General features: G+C 32.2%; 1 protein-coding gene across 7 annotated transcripts in view; it reads right to left on the reverse strand.

Annotated features, from left to right (window-relative positions):
• Positions 1 to 13,178, reverse strand: part of RIMS1 (regulating synaptic membrane exocytosis 1) — a 481,216-nt gene that overhangs the window by 81,397 nt on the left and 386,641 nt on the right. For 5 of the 7 annotated variants that reach the window (XM_008568517.1, XM_008568512.1, XM_008568513.1 and 2 more), the window contains one exon: positions 7,561 to 7,727. The exons of the other annotated variants lie outside the window; for them this stretch is intronic. In XM_008568517.1, coding sequence (XP_008566739.1) covers positions 7,561 to 7,727 — 167 coding nt within the window. The remainder of the gene's footprint in view (positions 1 to 7,560; positions 7,728 to 13,178) is intronic. 7 annotated transcript variants of the gene reach the window in all.

The following is a 13,178-nucleotide window of genomic DNA, read 5'->3' on the forward strand; positions in this document are numbered from 1 at the left end:
GTTTATGCTTTCTTGATTTACCACGCTGTGTACATACTCTATATTCAATTAGCAAACATTAATTAATCCATACTTTGTTATAATGTCTATGCTTTAAGGCAGACTAGTTTAAATCAAGGTAACATGTTAAAGTGAGTAAAGAAACATAGCTCTAAATGATGATTTTCTAAATAAATAAAAATGGTAAAGTAAAAAATACTTTAAAATTGTTAGCATAGTACTTTAAGTGTAACAGATACCAAGAGTAGTATGAAGACTGCTAGTTGTGCAAGCTGAAGCAATGACCTCGGAAATAAAACATATTCCTCTACACAATCTATTTCATGTTATTTAAACCTAAAATGCTAAAAAAGCAATAGCAAGTATTTCATATACCTCATATATCAAGTGTATAATTAATTAATAAACAAAATATACAGTAGGAAAACAGACCAACTAAGACCAATATAGACCAGTTTGCAAGTTTTCTTTTCCTTTGAAATTAAGATTTTTTTCTTAGTGTACTATACTGAAGACTCACTACATATTTTACAGTACTTCAGCCAAATTATGTTGTTTTCTAAATTAAAAAATAGTTAATAACTTAAGAATTAGAACCAGATCTCATAGTTTAACTTTTTCCACGGAAATCACAGCACCAGAACTTAATGTGCCACACATTTTGGTTAACCATGTTTCTAAAGCAGCAGTAACTCCCTTCCTTTTTAAAAATAAGCTATTTCACACAGACTTTCTCTATACAAAACAAATATTAGTAGAAGTTCTTTAGTTGAAGGTGCTGGAGTCCTGCAGTCTAAGTATTCACCTCATACTTTAGTAGACAGTTTTCTTTTTCCTGTAAATGAGGCAGTTCTTGGAGACAATAAGGTTCAGAGCACTTATACACTACATGCCTAACTTTGAAAATCTTCACTCCAATAAAACTGAACTCCTTAACAGTCAATGCCAACACTTAAATTCATCCAGCTCACCATAAAGCTCAGTTAAATGGGAAAATTAAATACTAGGAATCAAAATCCAAATTCTGAAAGGTATTGTGCCATACTTCATTCATGATAAACATCTGGCCAGTAAGTCATTCAAGAATGACTTTTAAAAGTATAAAGCAACTCATCTAATACTTCATATCATGTATGCAAATAATTCGGTTATAATTATATAGCATAATGCTACACTTCCAAAGCATTCTGATTTCTATTTCATTTCCAAAGCATTCTGGTTCTATTTCATTTTATTCTGACACACATAATATTATTATTACATATATATTAAGATTCACTTAAAACCATAGAGTTAGGGATTGTGTCTCTTATGTTTTGAACCAGATAGTATCAAGTATATTACCTGCACATAATGACACCCAATAGATGATTGGTGGATGAGTGCATGAATGAATGCATGACTAAATAGAGAAATAAAACAAGGTATACAGAAAATGTGCACTTGCTGAAGCTCTCAATATTGGTTAGTAACAGTACTAAGCCATAGCTAACTGAATCAAAGATGGACATCTGAGTCAAAAACAGTCTCTAAGGGTCGGCCCGGTGGCGCACTGGATAGTGCGCCGCTTGGGAAGCGCGGCGGCGCTCCCGTCCGAGGGTTCGGATCCCACATACAGACCGGCTCCCGCTCACTGGCTGAGCGAGGCGCGGGAGCAACACCGAGGCTTGCGATCCCGTTGCCGGTCCCCGGTCCGGCACGGGGGCAACACTGAGGGTTGCGATCCAGTACCGGACATGGAAAAAAGACAAAAAAAAAAAAAAAAAAAAAAAAAAAAAAAAAAAAAAACAGTCTCTAAGAGCAGGCTGGTGGTCCTCACATTGTCCTGGCATGGGAATTCTGATGGCAGTATGTTCTTTGTTCGATGATCACTAAATACTCTCCTAATCTCAGGCTGACCCCATTCTTCCCCCTTAAATCCCAACATCCTCTGAGTCTCCAGAATCTTGTCCTCAGTTTGGGCTGTACCTACTGTTATCTCTCATTTTAGTTCTTCATTCTCTGGTTTCCATTCTTCCTCATAACACAATTGGTCCTGTCACTGCTGGAGCTCCCTTCTTTCCTGGCAATTTTCCAGTCCTCAACTCCTTTCACCTTCTTCCTCTAGGTCCCTGATTGCTATTTTCTCAAGCACCTTAGATCTCACTTCCGTGTCAAGACCCAATTGTCTTTATCCTGCCCTAGTATTTGCCCTCTAACTTGGGAAAACATATTTAAAGCCATAATTCTGACTTTTCATGCCTACATGTTTTTCCTTATTAATTTCCTTTTAAATATTACCCTCTTTAAATGAGTAAATTTTTAAAAATTTGAGGAAAAAGTAATATCAAATATAAGCTTCTATTTCTGGCAATGTGGTAGATTACATATTCTGAATAATCCTTTCACTACCAAATGCCTAGAAATGATGGGGAAATTACAACAAATACCTATTAAAATACACACGTGAGCTCAGAAGAAAGAAAGACATATCCCCTTAGCCAAAAGACCAAAAGGGAACTGAAAACAGGCTCATAAATGTATGACAAATGTCTTGGGAAGTTTTAAGATGAGAAATTTAGAGACTTAGGTCCAGGTACAGTGAAGAGTTAGAACTAAAATCCCTGAATGTATTGAAATATAACTCTGTACCTCAAAAATATGTACAATCAATACATTTCAATTAAAAATAAATACATTTCTTAAAAAAAACCCTGCATGACCAAGACCCTAAAAAACAACAAGGAAAAACGTGTATCTCAGTCTGAGCCCTAACAGACCTTCACAGGTGGCATTTCTAACATACATTTCTCAGGAAGAAGGAAAATAATCCCAAAATGAGGGTTTAAGATGCATGAAAAATGGTTGGCAAAGAAACTAGAAAATATGTGGGTCCATATAAAGCATTTAAAAGAAAAATAAAATTCAATAATGGGAGAAAGAAACCAACCTATAATTAAAACATTGGACAAAAAATATGTAAATGGTGGAGAGAGTAGCAGAGCTGAAGTGTATGAGAGTCATTTTTTTCCCCTAGAAGGAAGTAGAGGTAATTATTATGATTAGATTTACTACTTAAGTAAATACATACACTTGAGACACTAAATTAGCCAGTAAAAATCATAGAAATAGTATAATTTCTGAGTAATGGAGAGGAGAAATGAAATAAAAATTATTCAATTAAAAAATAATCAGGCAGGGCCGGCCCGGTGGCGCACTGCTACAGTGTGCCGCTTGGGAGTGCGGTGGCACTCCCGCCGAGGGTTCGGATCCCACAACAGACCGGTTCCCGCTCACTGGCTGAACGAGGTGTGGGAGCAACACCGAGGGTTGCGATCCCGTTGCCGGTCCCGGTCCGTTACGGGCGCGACACTGAGGGTTGTGATCCGTTGCCGGACACGAAAAAAGACAAAAAGGAAAAAAAAAAATAATAAAAATCTGGAAAAATGAAAAACAGATCAATAAGAAAAAATTGAAAGCATAAAATAAGATAGTAGAAATAATTATAAATATATCATAAATCAAAATAAATCCAAATAGATAAGCTAGCCAGTTAAATGATAGAGATTGTGAGGTTGGAAGAAAAAAATTTAAATCCAGTTATATGCTGTTTACAAGAGATAAAACTAACACATACGGTCACAGGAAGATTGACATAAAAGGATGCTGATAGACTGAACACTAAAAAATACTTGCGTTCTCTTATAAGACAAAATAGACTTAAAAGCAAAAAGTATTGTTAGGGATAATGAGATTTACTACACATTGAATTAGGACTGAATCACCAGGAAGATAACAGAATTCTGAACTCAAACTTGACTAAATAATCTCATATAAAGAAAAAATGGACAGAATGATAAAGCTGACAAATCTTCATCATAGTTGGACATATTTTAACTGAGATTTTCTGAGTAAATACATAATCAAACAGGCAAAATATTAGTAAGGCAAGAGAACTTCTAAACAGTGTGGATAATAATAAGCTTCATGTATGGGATACATAGATAACTCTATAATTAATATTAAGAAATATACATTCTTCTCAAGACCATGTGTAATATTTACAAAAAATGTCCAAAAAGTAAGCCATAAATCAAACTTCAAAAGCTTCAGGTAATCAGTACTAAACAAAACACAGTCTGACCAGAATGCCATTAAGGCAATTAAGTTAAAAATAAATAACAAAAAGTTATCAACAATACTTCATACCTTTGTGAAGCTGAAGACTTACTTCTAAATAATTAATGAATAAAAAAGAAATAAAAATGTGATGAAATTTAAATATACTTAAAACTATACAAAGATGAACATATTATAAACCTAATTTGGTAGGATACAGATAAAGAAGTACTTCAAGAAAAAGTGTTAGAGCTAAATTATAATATTAGAAAAAAAAGAAAAACTAATTTCATTCACATAAAAGAGCAACTTGCAGAAAATATAAGGAAAAAGGATATTATTTGTGACAGCATCAAAAATATATGGTTTATATAACTATATCTAACAACAGCTATGCCTACCCATACTTTTAGAGAAAAATTTTAAACTTCACTAAGATATTAAAGAAAACAAAAATTAATGAAGATATATATGATGTTGGAATACTCAATCTTCTAAAGATTCCAATTCCCCAAATCAATTTATACATTTAACATTGTTCCAAACCAAGTTTGGTTTTGTTTTCTGTAGAACTTGATGAACTTATTGTAAAATTAATATGTAGAATAAAAGATAAAAACAGCTATGACACTCCTGATAAGAATAAGAATCAGATGAGGAGACTTGCCCTATTATAGTATTTATTATGTGTTATATCAGTAAGCTATATTAATTATGACAGTGTGGTATGGGTACAGGAATAGACATTCGACCCATGAAATGTAGGCCAGAAATGGATTTCGGGTTTGTAAAGACTTGACAAAGACAGGGCTAGCACTTAGATCAGTGGGAGATTGGGCCTGACCTCGTGAGATGGGATTGTGTGGGGGAAGGTCAAAGGGATTCAGCTATAATGGTAATATTAGACATTTTAAGTTTGGTGGTAGGTACATGAGCATTTATTATTATTTATACTTTTTATGTATCTTAAATAGTGCAGTATAAATAACAAAAAAATAGTTTAGGTTAGAGGAAGAAAAGAGTTTTGGAGGTAGGCTGGCAGGCTCTCAATTCTGGCTGTACCACTTATTGGTCATGTAAATTCAACACGTTGCTTCACCTTTATTTGTAAAGTGAGATTACTAATAATTGCATGACAGGGCTGTTTAGCAATAATGATATCGCATGTAAACTACCTATCAGTATACCTTTTAAACATAAAAAAACCTTAATAAATCACAATATTTAAAATGTATTTAAAATATAATGATATAGGTATTACATAGTTACGGCAAAAATTATGAAAGTGACATAAAATAGGTAAAGTTTGGGAAGCACTGGTTCAGAGCTAAACTGAAAAGGTTACTGCTACTTATCATGACTTATAAATGTATTCTATCATTATAACTGAATAGCCTTGTTGAACTTTAACCATGAACCTGAATAAACAGAATTGTAAAACCTATGTAGATGTTAGTTACTAAAAAAATAAAGAAATAAGAAACAGCAGTCTGTGGAGAATAATCTTTCTTTACAGTGATAGCTATGAGAAACCCTTGTCCCACACATCAGCGAGACATACCATTTTGATGTTTTTATCTGAATGTCATTTTGTTCTGTCCCGCCCCCCCCCCCCCCCCCCATTGTTGAACTTTAACCATGAACCTGAATAAACAGAATTGTAAAACCTATGTAGATGTTAGTTACTAAAAAAATAAAGAAATAAGAAACAGCAGTCTGTGGAGAATAATCTTTCTTTACAGTGATAGCTATGAGAAACCCTTGTCCCACACATCAGCGAGACATACCATTTTGATGTTTTTATCTGAATGTCATTTTGTTCTGTCCCGCCCCCCCCCCCATTCCAAACCATCCTCTCTCAGGTTTTTACCACAGGGTTAATGCTAGAAGCAAAATAACTCTGTGATGTGTGTGTGTGTGTGTCTGTGTGTGTCTACATGTGTGCATATGTGCCTGTGGAGGGAGAAGAATGCATATGAAAAGATAACTCGCCTCTGAGTGTCAGAAGAGAAGACTTGTCCCTTCCCATATCCCATTTTTTCCTCTCTTCTCCTAATTATTCTAAGAATATCAAATGTGTACTCCATATGGAGAATCACTGACAAAAAGTACAGTATTACAGGAAAAGTACCTATTACATGTTAGCTTATGAGGAAACTTGTTTAGCTATTAGATTTAGAGCCTAAATTTACATAATCCACTTATATAAAATAAACTCTCAGTTCATATATGTTTTAGACTACAGAAAAGGAAATCTTACAACAGAGAAGTGCCAAGGGGAAATTAATTTCTCATTAAGAAATTTATTTGTCCTGTTTTTAAGTCTACTCCTCTTACACTACCTTAACTAAATAAGAAATATCACATGAATCAAGGAAGTAAGGAATCCTCTCTTTTTTGCTTCTTGTCATGATATAGTTATAATTGCTGTTGATCTGTTAAGTTGGCTTTTTCCTACAAAGTAACACTGAGGATATACACTAACATGTAGTTTCCTCCCATGCTCTTTGTATAAATTTGCAGCAGCTTGTTGTTGAGCAGTCTAAGATTTCTCTATTCTTTGTTTTCTTTCTAAAAAAATTATATAACCAATATTTTCCTGAAGATGATATTTTAAAGAATCCTATTCTCTTGAAATTTCAAGAGAATGAAAGTGAACCCACAAGTTATTCTATGTGATTGATTAGTAATATAAATTTTACTAACTAGTAATACTCTATAGTGTAGGACTCTACAGAGAATATAAATAAAAATTACTTCAATATTTATGTTTTTTTCTAGTAATTTTTTTTAGTGATTAAAAGTGAAAAAGTCCTTGGTTAAGTACTATTTATCAATTTTTTTTACTAAATTCAATAGGCTTTGAAACATAATAGTTTATTAATATTTCAGTAATGACCAACCATTATTGGACTAAAGAAGAGGTGGGAAAACTACAGCCTACAGGGAAAATATAGCCTGCTGCCTGTTTCTTGGGAAAAAAAAGATACACACATACATATGTGTATGTATACAGGAATATATATACAGGAAAAAGAGCCATGCTCATTTGCATAGCCTTCACACTACAATGACATTGTTGAATAGTTTCAACAGACACTGTCCTGCAACAGACACTGATAGCAGATATATTTACTATTGTTCCTTTACAGAAGAAACTTTCTGACACTGGACTAAAGGAAACTCTGTGGATTTAATCATATTAGAAGAAACTCCTGCAAATGTGACTCTGAGCAATCTCTAAATTTATAACTATGGATATAAGTTATATCTGATAGTATACAGTAACAAATATTCTATTGGTGTTCCTACAAAGTAGTAACTCAAACCACGCAGTTATTTTAATGAGATGTTCCTGTTATTTGACCTAAATTGTATTCTAGATAGAATATTGAAAAAACTAGTCACATTTTTACACCAAGGGTAAACATCCGGTTTATGTAAACAGTATTGCCAACTCACCTGATTCTACCCCTGGGGCGCTCAGATTGCTCTGACATAAAGCTTGTGCTGCTGAGGCGTGAGGCACTGCTGGTTCGGGAAATGGCGGACACATCACTGACATCACTATCTGATGATTTGGCAGAGACGTTATCACAGCTTCTGTACTGATCTTTATGTATGTTATACTAAAGATTAAAAACAAGAAAGTGTGAGCTCCATCATCAGATTGTGCAAAAAAGAAACATAGATGGTGATGTTAACGACTACGAGGCCCACAACAAATAAAAGTGTATGTTTGTAAAGGTAGGTGTGGAATCTAAAATAATACCAACACTAACATATTACATGATTTCCAAAATAAAAATCTTACATCTTTTGAATGGTAAGAAATGGCTTGTGAAGACTGAATCATAAATTAAACACAAAAATTAAATGCTTGAATGGAAAATTCATTGAAGTATTTGTACATATGTAAAACCTCAAAATGGTATTGTTCATTTTTTTTCTAATACATCAGTTTTTATTTTCTTGCTTTTGTCTTCATTTTTGCCTATTTTGTCCACCTCCAACTCTATTCAAGGCATAAACTAATTTTACATGTCTATACTTGTTGATTCTTTCCAAACTATTCAATTTACCTACATACTATCCATATTCTAAGCTATCATACTCTGTCTTTCAAGTGTCTTCAAAAAACATATTTCTTCAAAAAAAGGGCTGATATTAGAACTGAGCATCTGTGCCAAAGCGGAGTAAAGCTACAGAGGCACTGAATGGGCTTCACCTTTCTTTCTATTATGGTTTCATTATATTTTTAGTTTTAAATTATTAATTGTATCAGAAGTAAAACATAGGATTCCTATTAAAATTTCAATATATGTTATATCTTATATTTAAATGTGTCTTTAAATTTGTCTTTGATATTCACTCCCTAAAAATGTAGAAATCATCAGAGATTAAAACATGCAAAGTTGTCAGAGCAATTAATTTACTCTTCTTTCTACTTCACTGTCTTACTGCAATAGACCACACAGTGAGTAGCTTATGTGTTATATGTTATTTATATATGTGTTATAATTATATTAAATATTGAGGTTACATAACTATATATAATGGTAAGATACCTAATATATAAGTGGTTCTCTTAGGTACTGGAGGCAAGATACTCTAACTTCTTTTATATAAAATAAAAGAACACACAACTAAACATTTAGGTATTTAAGTTTCTTCCCAAGTAATTTAATTTTCGATTTATGAGTAATAAAGGTATGAAAATATCAAATGTTTGCTAAACCTGTAGAGAAAGTCATCCATCTTCTGATGCTCCATATCAGAGGAGTTTTTATGAATCAAAAATGTCTTGCTAAAATATAATAAATAAGCTGATACTAAAACCTTACCTATGTACCAAAAAATGTATGACAATAATATGTTTTAAAAATCCTAGATAAAGGAATCATATTTATTTAATAATCTCTCATACGAGAATAGTTTAGACCTAAAACATTTACATGTTAGTTTTAATTCTTCATCTCTCATGTGTACGTATTGGTCAAAGAATTTTACATCAGCCATGAAAACAATTTAGCAACTTATAGTATATTTATAAAATTATTTTTCCAAATAATTTTTCATAATTGTGTGATTAATCTTTGAAAGCCATGTGATAAATTATAATCCAAAGGAAATTTATGCATGTTATTATGTCCAGAATTAAGCTGTTTACACTTCATGTAAGATAAAAAATTAATATGACTTAAGATAATGTTTAAAAAGCAATGAGATAATATATACTCTACTAGTAAATTTTATCATATTTGATACCATGGTTCTGACTGATGTGATTCACCTCAATCAGAACTGTTTTTAACTTGCAGAGTAATGTGGTAAAAACTTATTATGCTCATAGAGTAGAACCTGAATGTAACACTCTGCTGTGTACAAACAGAACTCCTACATTACCAGTTTTTAAATTATTGTGCTAAAAGAGATATACTACGTAAGTACTATAATGTTTCCAAAGGTATTAGAATGATTGCTTGTCCATGAAAAACTATGAAATAATTGGGATCTAATACCCGAAGAATTTATTCAGCTGTAAAATTTTCTAGCACTGTGTTGACACCCAGAAGAAATGTTCCTCTTATTTGATAATTGACAATATTAAGCAGTGTAGAGTACAGCATAAATACACATGAGTGTATGTAGAAATGTCTCCAACTAAAGAAATCTCCCTTTTTCTATAAGTCATCTGTTTCTCAACTTTGCTATTACAGCAAAAAGACAAAATGAGTTATTTAAAAATAATGGTATGTCATAATAAATACTTCTATAATCGCCTAAAGAACAATCTATCATTCTGACACAAGATCACAGTTTTCTTTAGTTATTTGAAATAATGAAAGACTTTTGTATTCATTTTTTACTACTACATTTACTTTTTTCTAAAATATGTTAGTTTAATCACTGACTTTTCATCAAGCATGATTTACTAAATTTCCCATTTAACAATTTAATATTTTAATGCAAATACATTAATTATAACTTGAAGAATATAATATCATCAGGGGGAAATTTATACCAATCATTCAGCATGGAAATAAAGTCACTGATGTTAGAGGAAGCTCTAATTACAGGGCTTCTATTTTTAGAAGTAAGTGATAATAAACAGTCCACAGCTACTTACGAAACCCATCCCATCAATCTTGGTTACTGTTCCTGGGTTACAGAAACATAAGCACTCCTTAAAATGTGAGTGCCTAAATGTGAACTCACCCTCCAATTATGAATTTCATCCCATCTGTAAGGCATGCAACTCTGTATAACATCAATGAAAAAATAGCATGGTAAACACATTTCAAGCATACCTAAGCAGTTGTTGGTTTTTTGTTTTTCTTTTTTACAAAAGTAAGATTAGTGCTAATTCCTTACTCAGGATGGATGTTAGGGTCATTTAAGAGGTATCAGGTTTCAAAAAGCATCTCGGGAATTATATTTGTCTGATAACTTTTTGCCCTGAGAAAAACTACTACTGGTGTTTGGTTAAATTTTGAAAATGGTTTACTAATTTCTAACTTGGCAGAAGTTTCAACTAAGATGTATTGCTTCAACCAAAATGTTAAATGGATTAAGACACTAAAGAAAAGACAGCAAAAAAATAAAGTTCAAAATTTAATTTAGACTAAATTTATGACAATACTGGCCCTCAATTACAGCAATGAAAATAAATTTTTGTAAAATAAATTATAAAATACTTTTGATATAAAAGAACAGAAAACAAAAAAGATGATTTCTCAAGTAAATGAGAAAGATTCAAATTAACTGAAATAGTCACCAGAAATTATTAAAAAATTCTATTGTAAGCATTAGTACATAATATGAATATTAGAGTTGTGGAGAGTATGTATGTTTACTTGACATATAAAACAAAAATAAAAAATAAGCTAATCATTTGTATTTTATCTTACAAATTTTTCCTACCTTATATTTTACAAGTATCAATTTCTGCAATAAGAGCAATAGTAATATATTTTAGAGTATATTTTTCAAAGTATTCAAATGCAATGAAAAACAAAAAGGATGCCTGTGCAAAGCAGGGAGAAAAGACAGAAGAACATGCTCATCGTATGTAAATTAAAAATGATATGAGAACCTTTGAATCAAGCTGAAATAACACACGGATTTCAACAGTACAAGAAGTAGAACCAAGTGGTACTTAAGTCCTAAATCAGTGTTCTAAGCCTTATAACTTCACAGAGAGGGTTTACTAATTTTAATAAATCATCTCCTTTTGAGCTTCAGTTTTCATAATTGTGGTAAGCTGGAGTAAAAGATGATTTTTGAGGTATTTCCAGGTTCAAAATTGATATAAGCAAGGAAAGTCATAATCTGCCAGACAAGATAAGCTTACTTTTATGTTGACTATAAGTATTAGTAATGGTTTAGATTTCTGGGCACTTCGTTTTGTAGATTTTTTTGATCAACTGATTAATGATTACAGTTCTAAGTTCAGAATGATCCAGAAAGGCTTTCAGTATTTACCTCAGTCTTGCTTCCTATACTGGCCCTCCCTCCCCTTGCTGTTCTGTTTGACCTCATCCTTTAACATAATGCTAATAAATTGATAAATCATTTTCAGAGTTAATGAAGCATTTCCAGCTTACTGAATTCAAATAACTGCACTCAACTATGGAGAAAAAAACCAAAACTAAATTACCCTGCCTTCTAATTCTTACTGCATTTGTAGTAAAAAAAAAAACCAAAAATGATGATGATATCCACGAAGAAAGCAGACAAGCAAACTGATGAGGTGATAATACTATAAAAAATAAGCTGCAGAGAAGGTATACAAAATCAGCAACTCTACGGAATGAAACATCAAGATATTTTGCTTACCAATTTTTTTTTGCTTTACTCATTTTACTTTTTAAAAATTTGTTTCAGACTCTTTGGGAGTTAGGCATCGCTGAATCATAGTGACCTGCATTGTCTCTGTTGGAAACCCTTCTGCATCTAACCTGAGGTATAAATGATAGACTATACCTAATGCACATGATAGTATGGTAGTCTGGGTAATAAGTTATATTGCATAACCACCTCCATTTTTTGAATTAGTCACTGACTACCTGGCTGTATACAATGACTTAAAAATAAGTAGGTTTGTCTAGGTCCATATTTCAACCTAACAATATTGATTTAGTGAGTTTTTACAGATTTACTTTTAGTTTAGTATAAGCCTCAAAACTCCACATTTATTTTGATTTCTAAAAGACCATTACCTCCAAAAAGGCTTCTTGAAATCAATTATAACAAAGGTTGACCTGTAATGGCTGCTGCTACCTTTGCAGTATTCTTAAAAAAGATTTTTAAATAAACCAGATAATACATAGAAAATTACTGCAGGAAGTATATAATTCTGTGTTACTTTAATTAAAATTATTAGATTTTTTTTTTCCTTTTTGTCTTTTTTTGTGACCGGTAACGGGATCGCAACCCTCGGTGTCGCACCCGCACCACGCTCAACCAGTGAGCGGACCGGTCTCTATATGGGATCTGAACCCTCAGCGGGAGCGCCGCCGCGCTCCCAAGTGCCGTACTTTACCGAGTGCACCACCGAGCCAGCCCAAAATTATTAGATGTTAGTTAGTGGTTTATAAACTCCTTAGTGCTTCCTTAGAAAATAATATTGAAATATATATTAAATGCTATTGGCACTTGAAATTGTGAGAATTCCAGCTTCTAAGAGTTTGAATTCAGTTATTTTTCTTACTAAAGACAGATAAATAAGAAATCTCACAACACATGATTTTTGTTATTATTCACTAACACATCTTAATAGTCAGTATAAACCCAAATATTTAAGACTATAAATATATATCTTAATGTTTAAATTCAATATTTAAATAATATTCAAGCAACAAAATGGATTCATATTTATATCTTGCTTATTTATGTGAATTTGACTAATGACAATTGATCATTAAGTGACTTTAATATCACATATTTACATACTTTCTTTTTAGAACAAATATTAAACCCAAGTTAATAAATAATATTGCAGTAGTTATATCTTGTGAAAATATCAAGAGGAGAGAGATTTTTTTCAGACTTTGGTAGAAATTATAATGCAAAACTAT

Source organism: Galeopterus variegatus, unplaced genomic scaffold (assembly GCF_000696425.1).
Source record: "Galeopterus variegatus unplaced genomic scaffold, G_variegatus-3.0.2 Scaffold419, whole genome shotgun sequence".
Lineage (NCBI taxonomy): Eukaryota > Metazoa > Chordata > Mammalia > Dermoptera > Cynocephalidae > Galeopterus > Galeopterus variegatus.